The following is a 19,294-nucleotide window of genomic DNA, read 5'->3' as shown; positions in this document are numbered from 1 at the left end:
TAGGGGTAGGGCAGTCACGGGCAGGGGGAGGCGGGTTGACAGGACTCCCCGCGAGAGCGGGGGGAGAGAGAGCTGGGGGATCCGGAATCGGGAACCAGGAGTCAGGCGTGGGCGGGGAAGGAAAGGGGTGACCGGAATGTAGGCATTGGTTGGAGTCTGCTGATCCTCGCGGGCAACCGTAGACCCGCTCCAGTGAATCCCTCGTCGCGGGCGGGAACCTGTCGCACCCTCCGATGACGTCAGCTGGTGCTCGTCTGGGGCAGCGGGGAGCGTCTTGTTGGTTTGAGTCCTCCCCCGACGCCATCTTGAGGGGACAGCCAGGCAGCCGCAGGGCGAGGGGGATCCACGTGGGGAGGAATGGGCTCTCGTCGCCATCTTAAGGGATCCGTGGAGTTTGAGGCACTTTTCAGCTGGTCGGGAGCTCTGGACCTCTGTAAGGTAGCAGAATCGGCTTTTCGGGGTCCCGCAATCTCTGCGATATTCTTGAGGTGGTTGGGGATTGGCACCGGACCTGCACCCGGACACCGTCCTCAGCAATCTCTGGATAGAGGGGTGGCCACGTGTGGAGGTATGGATGCTCCCGTCGCCATTTTGGGGGGCCAAATTTTTCCTTTAGGTGCTGTTTTCATTTGTTGTTTTATTGTGTGGTTGGGGGTTCCGCAGGTGTGGGTTGTGTTTTGTGCTGGGTAAATCCTTATCTTTCCCGGGACTGTCTTTGTCCCGCGATCCTCTCCGATGTTCGAACAGGGACGTCCCTTCTTTCACGTGGCTGACCCTCCGGTAGGTGTTCCGTCTGGAAGGGCTCTAGCGGGAGTCCCAGGGCTTTGGCAACGTGCTCCATATCCTCGGGGTGGCGCAGCATGAGGAATTTGCCCTTATAGGAGACCACCAGTTTGAAGGGGAACCCCCATTTGTAGGTTATTCCCTTCTCACGTAGGAGCAGAGTCAGAGGGCGAAGGGCTTTGCGGCGGTCCACGGTCCGCTTGGACAGGTCAGTGTAGACCTGCAGTTGCTCGCCTCGGAACGCGATCGTGTTCTTCCCTCTACTAGCCGTAAGCAGCTTTTCTTTAGCTGAGTAGCTGTGTAGGCGCACGATCGCGTCCCGTCGGCGGTTGGGGTCCTCAGAGCGGGGACCCAGGGCCCTATGCGCCCTATCCATCTCCAGATCCCGCGGTTCAAGCTCAGGGCATAGGAGGAGGAAAAAATCAGACAGGTAGTCCCGCAGGTGTGAGGGTAGTACTGCCTCAGGGATGCCGCGGATGCGCAAGTTCTGGTGGCGATCCCTATTCTCCTGGTCTTCCTGTCCGTCTTTTAAGGCATTTATCTCGTGGCCCAGGCGTATTATTTCGTCGTCTGCTTCGGATTGGTGGTGTAAGGCCTCATCTAGCCTAGTCTCCAGTGTGGTAGCTCGCTCCTGCAGACCATGGATGTCCTGTCTGATTTCTGCCACAGCCTCTTTTATGTTTGCTTGTAGGGAACGCTGGAGCTTGGTGAGTAGCCCCTCCAGGTAGTCCTTAGTTATGCCTCCGTCCACGGGTAGGGTGGTCTCAGGGGGGCTTGATGGGTCCTGGGGGCCTTGTTTGCCTCGCTGGCCTGGGGTCTGGGGGCCATCTTGCTTCTTACTTCCCGCCTCAGCGGGCCACTTTGCGGGCGTAAAGAAGTTACCCACTCCCTGGGTTGAGGGGTTTTTCCCCTTAGATGTCATCTTGACAGGTTTAGGGACTTATTTGTGAGATTTGGGAAGTTTTTAGTGGGCTAAAACTCCTGCAAATTAGAGTTTAGTCGGAAGGGTCTCTGGAGCTCTTCCTTCAGCCGACCCGTCCTGTGTGACGTCATAGACACGCCCCCACAATAAACCATTTTTATACAACATCGTATTACATTTTATTCCATCTGTCTTTTCAATATTATTATCCAACCTTTACAACAAATACTCACCTATTGTTCCACGTACCAATACTACCTATTATGCATTTACATCCCGGGCAACGCCGGGTCTCTCAGCTAGTCTGTCTGTTTATTTATAAAATGCTTCACCAGGAAGTATAACATTGGGAGTTATCTCTCGTTTTCATGTATGCCCTCGGCACAGAGTTATGATGACAATACAAGATTACATTAAATCAGCAGGGTTATACATTATATTTAAAGACATTTCATGAACAGTTAAAATAATATATTTTATAGGCATATGTAACAGTTACAGACCAGATTAAAATGTGAGACAGCTTTAGTTTTGAAAGAAGTGGTGGTGGATGTGAGAGTCTCCAGTAGATTGTTCCAGCTGTGAGATGCACGGTAAGAGAAGGAGGAGCGGCCGGATACTTTGTTGAACCTTGGGACCGTGAATAGTATGTCCACATAGTCTATAATTGGCATTAGCATCTGCTGTGCAATCCACTTTCTGACCAGCGCGCTTCGGGAACATTTGTTCGTATAAAGTTCACCCATTTTGGCATAGATTTTGGATGTCAGGGTATGAATGTGCATCCCAAATGTTTAATGGGAGTCAAACCATATGCCCAGATATTTAAAACTAGTGACAGGAGCTAGAATGGAGTTAGAGTTGCTTCTGATCTGCAGCTCCGTCATTAGTAGCTTTAGAAATGTAGCCTTGGTCCCAAATACCATTGTTACAGTCTTGTCAGTGTTTAAAAGCAGTATGTTTTGACAAATCCAGTTTTCAAGTCTTGAAAAGTCAGATTGAAGTACGTGTCCAAGGTCAGAGAACCTAGGGCTGTGTGCATATAAGATTGTCTCATCCGCATACAGTACACGTGCATTGAAGCTCCCTAACAAGCTGTAGGTAAATCATTAATGAAGACTGAAAAAAGTGGAGGCCCCAGAACAGAGCCTTGCGAAACACTGCAGGTGACATCCAACGGGTTGGAGTTAGAGCCCGAGATAGACACTTGTTGGGATCTGCCTGATAGGTAGGAATGAAACCGGTGTAACACCCTTTCCCCTATCCCTATGGAAACAGTGGTAATTACGGTACTGGTGCTACCTGTTAGGTATACAGAAGACCTGGGCCTCCGCTTATAGGGAGCCTGGGGTGACTGTCTGTTCTATATATATCTCTATGGTGAAGCGCCTCCACCTATGAGGATCCTGTGTAACAGGATGACTCCTCATAGGAACTCCTATACCCTATGGTATACCCCAATAACACACTCACAACCAGGTATAATATAACTCCTTTACGGTGGTCACACAGAAGGCATCAAATAATACGCACAACACAGTGCACAGTAATAACAGGGATAACTGTAATATCGTCAGGGGGTAGCTAGCCCCAAAAGTACCTAGGGTGCTTGGTCAGCTGTAACCCAGTGTCCAGCAAGCGGCCCCGCCCAAAGTGTGTGGGAGGGCAGCGCTACCCTCTCCATTGTGTTGGTGCACAATACCTTCATGGTTTAAGGTCCAACCAGGCCATACTTCCAAGTGAAGACAAGAATAGCAGCAGGGTCCCACGGCGCGGGGTCTCCAACAACAAGCCCCTCACGCCTTATGTCCGGATGCTGGCTGATAACACAGGCTGCTGTGGAAGCCTCCCTTTGCGTTCCGATCTGCTCTGCTGGGCTCCCTAACTACCGGGAACTACTTAGTCATAGGGCCAACCCTGCACACGTCTCTACTGTGATTGGAACTACCTGGGGCCTAGAGGCAGGCTTCTCGGACACTACCTTACTCCTCCCTGGCCCCGGATACTCGGACAAGGTCACCTCTGTACCGTGGAGGATATCCTGTCTCTCTAGGTCTCTTCCTTCCAGTTGCTCCAACCCCAAGATGGCCACCACATTACACATTACACAGTCTGAAGGGCCATGCCAACCATAACATGGCAGACGCAACACTGCTGTTTCTCCTTAACAGAGCTGTCCTCCCCCCAGGAGGTAAGAAGGGGGATCCCTGCTACATCAGTTTAAAGCATGTTCCCGATTCCAGAGCACTAGAGCTTGTTTAACAAGATAACATGAACAACAGTATCAAAAGCCTTTGCAAAATCTAGTAATATGGCACCAGTAAGTTGTTCCATTCCACACTGGCTCTCATTGCAATCTTTTAGGAGGGTAGTTACCGTGGAGTGTTTGGGCGAAAGCCAGATTAAAGTTGGCTAAGGATATTTGTTTTGGTATAGTTCTCACTTAAATGGCAGTGGACACATTTTCCCATGACTTTAGATAGATAGTATTCAGAGAGAAGAGATTGGCCTGTAGTTTGAGACAATGTTTTGTCCCCACTTTTGAAGATTGGGAAAACTGAAACAGTTTACCTGGTCTTTAGGATATGGCCTGTAGACAGAATATAGTTGATTAGGAAAGCAAGTGATATGGCAATGGCTGGGGCACAGAGTCATAGGAACTTTGATTGCAATAGGTCAGGTCGACATTGGCTGCTTATTTTTAATTTGAGGAGCACTTGTGTAAGCTCTTCAAATATTGGGACAATTTGAAAATTGTGAGCACTGTTTCCCTGTCTCTCTCTCTCTGTGCCTCCTTGTCTGTTTGTTTGTTTTTGTGGGTATGTCTCTCTCTCCCCCTTGTCTGTTTGTCTCTCTTTTCCAGCTTGTCTGTTTGTCTTTCTGTGCGCCCTTTGTCTGTTTTTCTCTCTCCCTGTGACCCCTGTCTCTCTTTGTGCCTCCATATCTGTGTGTCTCTCTCTGTACCCCCTTGTCTGTCTGTATGTCTCTTCCTGTGCTCCTTTATTCTACTCCCCCCCTCATTTGCCCACTTGTTGTCTCTCTCTCTCTTTGCCTCCTTGTCTGTTTTGTCTCTTTCTCTCAATGCCCCCTTGTCTGTCTGTCTTTCCTGTCAGTACAGTAGTTGCCTTAACCCGTTGTTCCTTTCCTCTTCTCCTCTGTCTCTCCCTGCTCCTTCTCTGATTGGACCTTACCTCCCCCTATATCCTGCTCTCCATCTCTTCTGATTGGTCATCTCTGCTCCTCTGTCCCACCCTCTATCGCTTCTGATTGTTCCTCTCTTCTTCCATCATTTGTTTCCCTCTCTGAGGGAGAAGTGATAATACTCCATTCCTGCTGCTAAAATCAGTGCTAGAACTGCGTACCACTGCATTCCTGCGCCACTCTATCCCTTGTCACTTTGAAAGTTGAACTTGATTCATAAAGAATCGTACCAGAATAACTAGTTCAATGTAAGTTCTGAGTTGACATGAAAAAATATTGGACAGACAGGATGTTCAATGTAAAGTATACAGTACTTCAACTGTTGTCCTATTTTAACAGGCCTAGCAGGTGACAAAGGAGAAAGAGGTAACCCAGGTGTTGGAACGCAAGGACCCAGGGGGCCACCTGGACCTGCAGGTAATATTTACAATCGGACAATAAAATAACATATTGTGATGTTGTAGGTCTCTGATAGAAAGCTCGTTTCATTTTATGCCAAAACGTTTGTTAGCCAAAGGGGAACTTTGTGAAGGTCTAGAACATCACAGTGTAAAAGAATGTTGGGCATAAAAGAGCAACCGTGCTGCATGAGACAGATTTCCAAAGGCTTATTTTTAAAAACATGAGTCTTGACAACATAATTAAAAACATGATAGCACATGAGGGTAAAAAGCATAGTTGTGAAAGGCTTTTTCTCATCTCATTTACTATCATTTAAAAAAAGCGAAACAGGGGCATATTTAATTAATCACAGGTGGTGCATTATTTAGGAAACGGACAAGAAAGGTATAAGGTTTCCGCCCCACTAGAGGATAATCATCCTTTTCGGTTTGCTACTTTGCAAGATCAGTGCAGTATCCAATTTCTTTTAAAGATATTTTGAAGAAAACAAGAGTTATTTAATTTATATTGTACTGTGCAGGACCCCCAGGTGAAGGTCGAACGGGGAACCAAGGTCCATCTGGGTCACCAGGTCAACGTGGACCAACTGGTCAGGCAGGAAACCCCGGTCCCCGGGGGCCTGCTGGTCAACCTGGTTATTGTGACGCTTCTTCCTGTGCTGGATATAATGTTGAAGGTGAGTTCTAATTATTGTTGATTAAAGTCAAAGATGCCTTTAAATGATTCAGTATGGTCTACTATCTTATAGGAGAACTTTGCATCAGTGCAGCATTTCAGCTGCAGTCTACTATAGTTGTAGAAATGAGCAGCTAGATAAGTGTTTTTCAACCAGGGTTCCCAGGCATTCCTAAAGGGTGCCCTGTCATTTTAAGGTCATTTTAAAATTGCACCAAATTCAGAAGAATTAACAATGCATCTGATCTCAAACTCGCTCTTAGATCGCGTTGGGGTTTCTCAGAATTTCATAGGGTTCCTTGACCAAAAAAAGGTTGGAAACCACTGAGCTAGAGAAGCTGTAGACTGCATATTAGATAGATGGAACCCAGAACTGCCAGGTGTTAATCATTTGGAGTGAGTAACTTTCAGAACCAGACAGCATCAAGTTATATAAATGGGCTTGCACTCACTAACATTATCCCCATAGCGCTGTAATAGTTGCTGGTCCTCCTGGCAGTGAAGTGGTTAACCTTTCGGGCATGCTCACCCAAAATGTAAGGTCACTTGATATACAGTACCTTTTAAAGTTATGAACTATCAAAGTGAAAGCCTTGTGTTTGTTTTTGTGTGTGTATGTCATAGTGTCTTCGTCAGGTTTTATTTTTGTCTGCTGCATAATACCCTTCCCGCTTCAATAGTGTTTGCATTGTTTGTGATCATGTCTGTTTTGTGATCCCCCGCACTGGCACATACATTGCCCCTGATAATAAAAGTATTCCTCAGGATTACAATATTGACTCAATATAAAAATGATGCATACATGTTTCATACTGTAGATAAGGTCTTAAATCCTGAATATTCCTTTCTTCTTTCAACTGCAATAAGTGTTAAAAACCTCTGTAAATTCGGTTAATCTGTAAATCTAGTAAAGGTACTTTTACAGGTGCAGTCTTATTTATCATTTGTATTACTTTTAGTTTCCCTTTTTCCTTGGGATTAAATCTCTAATTATAAAAATACTGGGACATTTTACATTCAAAATAAATAATAATTTAAACATGGCTTCTATTTTGATTTTCAATAAACAATTGTGTAATATAGTTCTTACCACTGTAAATGTGCAGTTGCATTTTTCCAGAGCTTCAGTAGATACAGTATGAGTCTATAAAAATGTGTGGGTTTTATATTCTGAAGTGATTGGCCATTTCCAGATGGGTATAACATAAGACCCTACGTTTAGAAAGCAATAAAACAACATATGAAACAAACTAACTTAAAATGCTTGAGTTGTTTAATGGCTCACAGTTCTCAGTTTACACCAATATACAGTGGCAAGAAAAAGTTTGTGAACCCCTTAGGATTTTCACACATTTCACTTATTTCAAACCTAAAATGTTATTAGATCTTAATCTAAGTCGTAATAATAGATAAAGATAACCTGATCAAACAAATGACACAAACAGGATACTTTTTCAACATTTATTTATCCACAAAAGATTCAACCCTGAATATCCATGTGTGAAAAAGTATGTGAATCTTTAGATTCAGTATCTGGTGGCGGCCAATTGAGCAGCAATGACTTCAAATAAACATTTCCTGTAACCTCGGTTTTGAGAAATTTTTACCCATTCCTCCTTACCGAACTGATTCAACTTAGTGACATTTGAGGACTTCCTTGCATGGACAGCCCGCTTCAGGTCCTGCCACAACATTTTGATTGGGTTTAAGTCCGGACATTGACTAGGCCATTCTAAAACACAGAATTTCTTCTTCTGCAGCCATTCTTTTGTAGATCTGCTTGTATGTTTAGGGTCATTGTGCTGCTGCAGGAGCCACTTTTGCTTAAGCTTCAGCTTATGGATGGATGGCCTGACATTCTCCTCAAGAATATACTAATACAATGCAGAATTCATGGTTGTGTCAATGATGGCAAGCCATCCAGGTCCTGAGGCAGCAAAGCAGCCACAAACCATCACACTCCCATCACCATGCTTGATGGTTGGGATAAGATTCTTCTGTTCAACTGCAGGGTTTGTTTTTCGGCAAGCATAACGTTTCTCTTTGAGGCCAAAAAGTTCTGCCTTTGACTCGTCTGTCCAGAGAACATTGTTCCAGAAGTCTTGTGGATCATCTATATGCCCTTTGGCGAACTTCAGACGGGAAGCAATGTTCTTTTTAGACAGTGGTGGTTTCCTCCTGGCTATGCTTCCATGAACACCATTCTTGTTCAGTCTTTTTCTGATAGTTGAGTCATGAACACTCACATTAGCCAAGGCGATAGCGGCCTGCAGATCCTTAGAGGTCACTCTGGGGTTCTTTGTGACTTCCTGGATGATTTGCCAGTTTGTTCTTAGAGAGATTTTGGTAGGACGACCACTCCTGGGTAGAGTGACTGTGGTCTTGAACTTTCTCCATTTGTAGACATCTGTCTGACAGTAAATTGGTGCAGCCACAAATCCTTAGAAATTGGTTTGTAACCCTTTCTAGACTGATGAATATCAATAACTGCTTTTTTGAGGTCCTCCGAGATTTCTTTTGATCATGGCATAACGCGTTTCCACACACCTGTATGGTGAAGATCAACGTCACAATGTTTCTGATCTTTATATAGGGTGGGTCCTCCCAAGCTCACACCTGCAGATCTACCTAAATATTTAAACACCTGGTTCTAATTATCCCCTTTAATTTAGCTGATAAAACTAGGGCTTCCCTTACTTTTGCACTCAAATAATTACTCATTGTTTGTCTAATTCATACATCATTTTGTTTCAAAATACATGGAATTGGTTAATATAAACACCATTGAATATTTAAGAAAAGATTGGTTTTGTTTCAAGGTTATCATGGAAAAACAATGGAATTTTTGTAATTATCATTGGGGTTCACAAACTTGATAACGCCACTGTATGTTATTAAATGGAACTGCACCTTTCAATGGGGTTTGTTCACTAAAAGGTGCTACCTACAGTATACATCATGTGAATGAGGCTCGTTTTCACAGAGTATAACTTTATTTACATATAGCGTAATGATTCTTTTTCTCACTGTAATTTATAAAGGATCCGACTCTTATTACTAAGAACAGTGGCAAGTATCCTGAATTCTACCAATGTGCATTAGTGGTTTCAGTCAGCAGGTTTGTCTGTCGTTTGCATAAGTCTGTTTGTGTAATGATATATGTGTACTGATATTTGTGTTTTTCTCTTTGTCCACATCTTCCCATCCTCTGCCTCATTTCTCTCCATTTCTGCTCATTTTCAATGTGAAGGCATAATTCCTTACAATGACTACCAGCCCTGAAGAGCAAGACTGTGAATCTGATTCAACTCACCTTGTCCATTGGCTAAATATCCCAAATGGAATAAAAGTCAGCTGCACTGCGTGCATTGATTTCCCAACTGTGACCAATACCAAAAAAGTCTTCCATTACTTTATCACACATAACTTACTGTAGCTCACTTGAAAATAGGACAGCGTTTTCAATGCGCAGCTATCTGCTTTCACTAAATGTGTGCCTCTGATAGATGTCATAAATGTTGAATGTACACACAACCCTACAGTGCTAGAAGAGCCTGAAATACATTGAAGAGCAGGCTTCTCCAGCACTGAAATGGGTAATGGTGCTGTGACATGTTATTCAGCCTATCGATGTAAAAGTCTATTTTTATATTGTGTTTTTCTGGTGATGGTTCTCTTCACACATTAGCTCTAGTGATTACATCTTTTCCCACCTTTGCTGTCAATTTTATGTTAAATGTATTAATCGTTCAGTGTTGTAAATAAACGTAGAACGCGGATTAAGAACGCAAAAAAAGCACAAATAACTATATTAATCTTATAAGTGAAAAGTGAGCACATTTATGTAAATGGTGTATAAAAAAATGTGTAACAGTGATACAAAATATAACCCAAAAATAAGGACACAAAAGGCAGCTCCTACAAGGGTTTATTCTAATCCCTTTCAAAAAAGAGCAAGGAAACAGTAGAGCACAGAAATTTCCAAAAAGGGAAAATAGGAAAATGTATAACTAGTGGGTGAAACAAAGTGAAAAGTGAACTGTGTTAAAAAAATGTGATAGACAAAAAAACCTACTCATTTGTAACAAGTGTAAACAGATTATCAGGAGCAACACCGGGGACCCCCTGCTTCCGGAGACACTTACCTGCGAATTAGGTGCCGGTAGCTGCTCTCCTCGGCAAGCAGGGTTCACAATACGGTATGTCCGCTGTTCAGCTATTTCCCGGCCTGCGGGCCAATAGGAAGACGTAACATCATCGGTGCGGCCTCCTACTGGCCCATGTGATGCGGGAGCTTCAAACCTGAAATCCCTGCTTGCTGAGCCAGATCAGCTACCGGCACCTGCATCAGAGGTAAGTATCTCCGGAAGTAGGGGGCCCTGGAACTGAAATTAACAGGGTTCAGCTCCGGAGACCACCTGCTTCAATTCTGTACTTCAAAAAAAAAAAAAAAAAAAATTGCCGTCTGGAATTGCTTCTTTAAACTGTATGATAACGCAGGAATTTCACAGGCAGAGATAAAAAAAAACACATAGAAAAAAAACAGTGTAATACAGTTTATGAAAGAAAAAAAAAAAAACAAGAATGGTACTCACAATTTTACCAAGACAAAGCGCAATGTGACCACACATGCGGTCTCACACAGGGCAGCTCCATTGGCACACTCCCCTGTTCGGAGCGTGTGACATCACTTCCGGATTGTGACATCACAGGGGAGTGCGGTTTGCAGGGTGCTTCTGTGGATTCAGAATACCCGGGCAGAACAGTTTTGTTTTTTTATTTTCATAAACAGTATTACACTATACAGATGAGACAATGAGTATTCTAAAGCTTGCCTTAAACTAGCCCGGTTACATGCTGGGTGTAACCTGGATAGTTTAAGGCAAGTTTAAGGCATTTCTGCATTGACTAATGACCCATCAGATTAACACAGCAGTTAATCTGATGGGCCATTAGTCAATGCAGAAATGCCTTAAACACGACCCAGCATGTACCTGGGTCTTTTTGGCGATTGCCACTGTTTGTGTTAGAATAACCGTCGGCACTACAGTATGTGTTTTTTCGATGTGTTTTTTTTCTCTCTGCCTGTGAGATTCCTGCGTTATCCTGGAGTATAAGACTCTTTGCTCCTGGTAATATGCTTATACTGTACTTGTTACAAGTGAGCAGGGTTTTTTTTTTGTCTATCACACTTTTTAACAGTTCACTTTTCACTGTGTTTCACCCACTATTTATTAATTTCCTTTTTTTTTAACTTTTTGGACATTTCTGAGCTCTTATTTTTTTTCTCTCTCTTGTAAATAAACTTACAGTATTTAAACATGTTACATTCTGTAGTTCTTATGATTTCTTCAGTTTTCTGCTCTCCACCTTTTATACTAATTATGTGAATACTCTTGGTGGTGGTGGTGGTTCAAGGTGGATACGGTGATCCAACTGATCAAGACATCCCCGTAGTACAATTGCCACATAATTCCTACCAAGTATATGACCCAGAGGACAATTATGATGGTGAACAACAGCCGTACCCATACCACCAATCCTACCCAGATCCACGTTATGCCCAACCAGAGTTCACTCCAGTACAGGAGGAGACAGAAACCACAGAAGTGAGGTCACCTGGGATCAACCGCTTTGTAAGAAGTATATCAAAAAGACCTACAAAGTCGATGAAAGAGGTGAAAGAGGGCTGAAAGAACTGTTTGCTACAAGTCTTTCTGAATTGGGACTGTCATCATGCATTGTCTACATTGTACAGAAATAGTCATTTAAGCTTTTATCTGTTTGGAAATTGTTTGCATAAATTATAACTACAAACTAAGATGGCAAGCAAAATAAATGTACTGTTTTGACAGGAAAAAACATGTGTCTGTTTTTGCATGAGATTTATTAGTATGTTAATGGATTGATGCTCATTGACGTGCTAGTATTTGGTATGGATTTAGGTAACATTGGGACATAATACATGTGAGTCTATTCCGTAAAATAGAAAATTGTTAATGCACAATTAGTAAAGTATATTCCCAAAGAACAAAATATCTGGCATTAATGTCCTGGCTGGAGGAGTTGAAGGCCAAGGCATAGCTGAGAACCTTAAAACCAGCTGGGCGATTAATGGCCAGATAAAACAGTTTGGGGTTTATTAATACTGTACTATCATAGGCTAAATTGTTTTAATTAATGTTAGCATTATTTACGGATTCAGATTGGTCTGAGTATTCTAAAGTTTCATCTTATAATTATCAAATTCATTACCACTCATTCTGGAGAATGAGAGTCAATAATCAATAGTGAGTAAACGGTTTAATGTTTTAATGAATAGACCCTCTACGCAGAGATTATTGTGTTCATTATTATACTAACATATCAAAGGGTAGTTTATCTGTAAACATAATTAAACATAATTTCAATTGTTTAATAGATCAATCCATAACTTTAATACTGAATATGTTTTTGAAAACAATAATAGATTTCAATTAAAATATGCAAAAAGCATTTGTATGCTACGAAGTCCACATAATAAATACTAGGTAGGCTTTTATTTTTAAAATTTTTTTTTAAAGAAAAGTGATTTCTAAGAGCAAACCATTGGAAAAGGTGCTTAATGTTTGATCAGAACATGCGGGTAATTTATTGTAAACAGATCTCCATTGTTTTGTATAAACAAATAAAGGTTGTTAAATGTCCCAAATTGTGTACACGAGTGTCTGCATTAATTCTATGACCATGTTTTATTTTAATTAAACCTTGTAAAAACAGTAAGTAATGACAAGCTAAGGCATTTTTATTCTCCTCTTGTCCACTTACACAACTATATATATATTTTTAATTATTATTTATATATATATATATATATATATATATATATATATATATATATATATATATATATATAATTGTGTATATATATATTAATCAACCAGATCTAATTGTGTTATGATTAGATTTAGTGCTCAGCCAAATTAGTTTTGCATTATTTTTCATGAAGTGCAATCTCTCGTTTCAGCCTCTCTTTTCATTTTAAATCCTGAGATTGTTTGCAATTGAGGCCCATTGTATGGCCATTGCTATGGCTTGAAATTCAGGGACACAAACTATTAGTCTATTTAATTGTAACCTTTTTGCTGCGTGGGCTGTGAAAGTTACCTGCTTAATGTTCACGTGTTTTATTCTAAAGATTCTTTTTGTTCTGCTCACAATACTTTTCAAACCACCAGTTACACATACCTTTCAAGCATTTTTCATTAAACGTTATTCCTGGCTGGGCTTTTGGTATAAAGCCTAATCTTTATAACGCCTTCACTATATCCTACTTGCAATGTGGCCTCCAGAGTACTAATGTGGCATTATCCCTCCATCTTTCTACTTGTACAACCATGTAATGAATAATAAAACGGTTTGCTTTTATCAATGCCTTGTGATATTGCTTGTCCAATTTTTTTCAATTTCTTGCCGCACTGTTAATTTATTTTTATTTTTTAACTGTTTATTTTTCATTTGTTTGGGTGCATAAATAGAGAGGGAAAAAAGGAGGTAGGGTCACATCAGTTAAATACAGTAAATACAAATACAGCTCAACCCCGTTATAGCGTGATCCACTACAATGCAAATCCGCTTATAAAGCAGTTTCAGCATGGCTCCCAATTTAAAAATATCTCCAAGGTTTTTTTTTTATAACATTCAATGATTTATTGCTAACAGACACACACACCCCTCCCCCTACACCATGTGGAAATAGGTGAGGCGCTGGGTGAGGCCTTGTCCGGTGCGCAGCGCAGTGATGAACATTCGGTCCAACCTGGTGTGACGTCATCATTGCCGCTGGGCTTGAGTCTGCCCGGTGGTCTCGCGAGATTGGCGAAGTACTGTGACGTTACCAAGATAGCATCCACTGAGACGGTTGCACCACTGTTCGCGCCAGAAGTGGCGAGTGTGAGCCTGATTCCACCCGAGACTCCCTGTTTCTTGGACCACAGTGAGAGAGGTCACCGTGTCCCTACCACCAGGTTCTTGTTCTCTTCTTGAAGCCACGGAGGGCCTCACTATACTGGACAGGCCATGGACTGTGCTATGCCTTTGACACTGGCCTTAGCATTCAATGTTCCTTCCCATGCTACCCCTGTGCAGGACTTTGCTCTGACCCTCCTGCCAAATATTAGGACCCCGTGCCATATCGTCAGGTAACTCGTGCACCACCTCTATGGACTATTGCTAGAGAGAGAATCCCACAGGGAGGTCCTGGCCCCTTTCCCTAAGGATTCTGCCAAGATATCCAGGTACCTTGTGCATCAGCTCTACTGAGAGTGCTATGGAGAGAGAATCAATTGATTCTCCCGAAACCTGGCGGTAGCTGCAGTGGGATTGGGAGGTGCTCTGTCACTGGCCTTAGTATCATGGGCTTCCCTTAGGCCACCCTAAGCTATACCTTGTGTGGGTCCAAGATTTTCAGGGACAGGTTATAAAAAGCCTGATCCCAGGTATTGTCAGTAGTAGGTGCCTACCCTTGTGCCTAATGTAACTTACAAAAGAATGTCATTTGTGTATCCCATTGCAGGTCACAGATGATGGATGGAAGTCAAATTTAGTTCCAGTGGGGACCATGGAAGTTCACCCAGGGGAGAATATAGCAGGTATGACATCTGTGCCTGTAATTCCCTGATCTGTCTGTAAATCCTGATAGCTGCAGGAATGACAGAGTTAATCTGTGAGCTATTGATTCCTCCCCCCCTTGTGCTTCTCCTGGGAGTAATTAGAGGAGGGTGGTGACTCATGGCGAGAGAGAGATCTTATCGTGATAGTTCTGATGTCATGAGCCAGCCCCTTCTAGAAAGCTCTTAGCCGAATGCAACCAAACATACTGTGTCTTTGGAGCCCTGTTTTCCATCTAGCAGGACCAGCTCCAGAGCTGTAAGTTCCTCCCCATTGCGAGGGCAGGGTTGCTCAGCTCAGGCCAGACCTGAGTAACATCATGGACATTCACCCCAGAATACCAGGGGGTGTGTACCTCCCAGAAGCTGTGATCTGCTGCTGTACTGTGTCGCTGTGTGATGAGCTGCAGTGGATGCAATAAATACCCTTTGACATATACCTGCCTGGATCTCTTCAGTGTGGAAGAAAGGAGGTATGTGTGTGTTCCATAGGGAGCCCCTTGAATCTATTCAGGGACTGGAGGTGCTGATGCCAACTGTGCAACAAATACAGAGATCCTGTTAAGCTGGTCCCTATCCTGTCATGTCTCATACCATCAAGCAGACGACTCAGCTCTCCTGTGAACCCAACAGGTGTAGCACCACACACCTCTAGTAACAGTGTAGCTCCCCAGTAAAGGCCCCAATATGAGATTGGGGGGATGGGGATAGCAGGTTTACACAAGAATACCAAAAGCAGAGGAGACAAACTTGTTTGCTGTTGCAGCGAGACAGCGTGGTCATGTGAGCAGCTAACAGCTAATGAAAATTTAGTAAGCTATTCTGCCTGGATACTGTTCAAATAACTTTTTGTCAGTTGAGTTGTGCGTACTGTGAGAATATGGACAACTCAATTATTGAAAATTTGATTTTTGAGGTTTACAAACGTGAACCTTTAATTCATACCATGATAAAAATATCAGTGATAATTTATGGAGATACATTTCTGATGTATTGTCCATTACTTGTATATAATTGTTATTTTTTTTGTAGTGTACAATGCTTATTTCAATGCATCATATTTTATTAAAAATAATGTTTTTAACTAGGCATGTTTTCATGCATGACAGTGTACAGTATATATATGTTTGCAGAATACTTCTGTAAATTGCATGGCATTCTACATTTTATTATTTGCTAAAGGCGTGCTCTCATGCATGACATTTCCTTGACACGCCCCTCCATATCATGACCGCGCCCACCCCCCTGGCTCGCTTTCCAAAAACCTCGCCGGAGGACTTGCGTGAGGCAAGTAGCACTGTAGCGCCCGCTTTCACTATGGACAAAGCCTAAGAATAGCCATAAGAATATGGGGTGACCTAGTTTTCTTTCATGTTTAGGAATATCAGGAGGCAGCTTGTTCAATAGGGTCAATCACAGACTGGGTGCAATTGAGGACCTCAGAACCGTATTGTCATGGAAAAGATTTGAGAGAAAAGTAGGACTAGCTGAGGACACTACCACCAGACGTGAAAGCGACTCGTTCTGTCCACAACCCTGAAAACATCTAGGTGAGGAGGTTCTATTGACTTTTATTAAGGCAAACCTTTTACCTGCCATTTGACAGAACTCTTCCCCCTCCACTAACTATAGACTTTCACCCAGAGGGATCATACAGGGGACCTAGGTCATCAGATTATGCTTATTTTTTATACAGTCCCACAGAGAAGAGGAATGCTTAAAAGCCAGGTGCAATAAAATGTCAGGTGATCTGTTTGGTTTTGATATCCACAGCAGTGGCCCAAGATCTACCTCGCCACATTCCTGTTCGATATCGACCCAGCCTCCATCACCTAAACTGGACTTCCACAACAACAACTGGCTCAGTTGGGTAGCATGATAATAAGAAAGTAAATTCAGGAATCGCTAATCCACCAAATTTGATAGGTCTCATTAATGTAGATTTCTTATCACTGGGGTGCCTCCCCTCAACCCTCCTCCCCCCCCAAATAAATCTAAAAAATATGTAACTGGAGATTCTTCAGATCTTTACTAGGGATGGAGATCAGAAGTGACCTAAACAAGTACATAATTCTGGGAAGAAGATTAATTTTAACGTAAATGATTTTAGTTATCCAAGAAATTCTGAATTTGCTCTATGACTTCAGGTCCCTTTTAAAGGTTTGAGGGTGATTGGGTTTTGTAAGAATTCCAGTTCAGTTACATTATTATATTTTGGTTTGAATCCGGTGCAGAAAGACAGGATGCCATGGATAGAGTATGATATTGTCTGATTTACAACGATTCTTTCTTTTATACATATTATATCACACACATGATATTATATGATATGTAAGTGTGGTTAATTGATATCTTCTGATAGATTCAGCTACATTAGGATAGGATTTTATGTTATAATGGGATTGCAGCTGTGTTAGGTTGTCTGAGCGAGGTCGGTCCTGCGGGTGACATTTGAGTGATCATAGACAACTGTGGTTAGAGCTGAAGCAATTGTAAGAGGCAATGGCATCATGTTGGATTAATAAGGATACAACAAAGGACAGAGAAGCCCAATGCTACATCCAATATGACAAAAAAAAAAAAAAAAGACAGTAAAATACTTATATATTCTCTTGATAAAGAGAATCCTAATAGAGGTATATTAGTATTTTATCTGGTAGTGTTAGGACTTGCGAACAGGTTCTGCCTTGACGTGGCTCGCAAGCTTTCAATGTTTTGGCCAAAGCGTTAAACTAAATGACCCTTTTTCAAGAGAATATATAAGTATTTTACTGTGTATTTTTGTCATATTGGATGTAGCATTGGGCTTCTCTGTCGTTTGTTGTATACATATGCCACGCTCAATAGCTCTCCTTTTTGACACATATACATATATATTTTGTGGGGGCTCAGGGGTTCCCAAAAAGAGCTTGCTGGGGTTTTGTGTGGATTAATAAGGAGTTCTACGATCTTTCCAGAAGACATAGATACAGAGTTGGGGTGCTCAAACCCGCATCAACTACATCCAATAACAGAATAATGTTGCCCCTGGAGACACCAGTGGGAGTGGGCAGGCAAATAAAGACTTGTAAGTTTAGCTTAAATGACAACAGTCAGACTTAACCATAACAGTCTAAACCAAATGCCCCACTCACGTCATCTCCAGGGTTTCTCTGCCGGCGTGCAAGCCAAGAAGGATCCAGAATCCAGATAAGTCCAATAGAAAAAACGAATGGCGCACAGCCAGGGAGTCAGGTGTGGAATAAAAAACTTTTCCTTTATTGCAGCATGGTAGGAGACAGATTCACCCCCTTGGGGGACACAGACAGGGACCTCCTACGCGTTTCGGACCAACGGGTCCTTTATCAAGGAGTATGGGATGTGTACAGAGTGAGCACCTTATATATCTAATGCTTAATTAGCAAATAACAAAAATCTGTGCAAAAATTGAATCGCGGGTCCGCTGCGCATGCGCGTGACGTCACTCGGCGCGCCGCCTCAACAGCCCAAAGGGTTGTGGGTAGGGACCACCCCTAATGTCGCCCGCGCATGCTCATAGCAGACCGTGAAGGAATAAAGAGAAGTTCCCTTACTCTCTGTCTTCGCTCCCGCCCCCCGTGACGTCATAGCGCTCTCCGATTGGCTGAAGTGCACCGCTGCACCACCAATACATGTGTGAGGCAGACGAGGCTGCTCCAATCGCGCAGAGTCTCGCATGCTCACACAGAGGGAAGGGAGAAGAAATACAGAGAAAAAAAAAATTCTCTATGGTTGCTAAAAACGGACAAACTAAACAAAAGCAAAAAATAAATAAAAAACGAATGAAAAAACATACTAATATTAATAAAGGTGTACAACCCAGATACACATCCCACATATACAAAGACATAACAGTGAGTACATAAATAGGATCTATAATCCATGTCAGCAAAGTGCTGTCAATATCACACATAAACAGAAAACATGTAAAAGCAATTGAAAAATAATCAACAAGACTTGATGCATTATGTCTTGTTTATCTGTATCTCCAATAGTGAAGAGGAATCATTTATACTATAAATGTAACATATTAAACCAATTCTATGACTGTATAGCAAGCATGCTTGCTTCATAGACTAAATGATATAAAGAATGGTAATCCTAGCAATTGCCCTATCCAGGAAACTACCGTACCGGTCAAAGGCAAATATCCATAAACCATAAATCACAAGGGCTCTAGCCATATGTCAGGGTCCGATACCTATACAATACAATGGACTAGTAGACAGAAAGTAGTGTAGAGAACACAAATGTTGAGGCAAAAAATACAATTCATATTATTACTTGCATATATATTTACAAGTCACCCCTACCGAGGAGTAGTAATGAGGTGCCTGCAAAACACAATACCATATATAATATGATCTCTATTTTAATTTATAAAGAAATTTATGTTTTTAGGGCAATTTCTATGTTTTAAGAAAATGACACAGGTTCCACTCATATGGAACCCACAATCAGTTTGGGTTACCATGGACGTTACGTCCCTTTATTCAGTGATTAGACACGACCAGGGGGTGGCAGCCGTCAATCACTTTATCGGGGGTCCAGATAGCAATCAATTTCACACAGCATTTATTTTAGATGCCATAAAATTTCTATTAAATCACAATTACTTTTTATTTGATCGCACTTTTTATTTACA

The 19,294-nt window shown here is 42.2% G+C and overlaps 1 protein-coding gene across 3 annotated transcripts in view; it reads left to right on the top strand.

The window, feature by feature from the left end:
• Window positions 1–12,539, top strand: part of COL14A1 (collagen type XIV alpha 1 chain) — a 197,941-nt gene extending 185,402 nt beyond the window's left edge. For 2 of the 3 annotated variants that reach the window (XM_075582330.1, XM_075582318.1), the window contains 3 exons: window positions 5,246–5,323; window positions 5,829–5,984; window positions 11,402–12,539. In XM_075582330.1, coding sequence (XP_075438445.1) covers window positions 5,246–5,323; window positions 5,829–5,984; window positions 11,402–11,676 — 509 coding nt within the window. In that variant the 3' untranslated portion in view covers window positions 11,677–12,539. Of the gene's footprint in view, window positions 1–5,245; window positions 5,324–5,828; window positions 5,985–9,233 lie in introns of all 3 variants that reach the window. The other variant, XM_075582326.1, reaches the window with a different exon arrangement.
• Window positions 12,540–19,294: the final 6,755 nt, after the last annotated feature.

Source organism: Ascaphus truei, chromosome 2 (assembly GCF_040206685.1).
Source record: "Ascaphus truei isolate aAscTru1 chromosome 2, aAscTru1.hap1, whole genome shotgun sequence".
Lineage (NCBI taxonomy): Eukaryota > Metazoa > Chordata > Amphibia > Anura > Ascaphidae > Ascaphus > Ascaphus truei.
The sequence above is the reverse complement of the archived record's forward strand: the minus strand, read 5'-3'. Positions and strand labels throughout refer to the sequence as shown.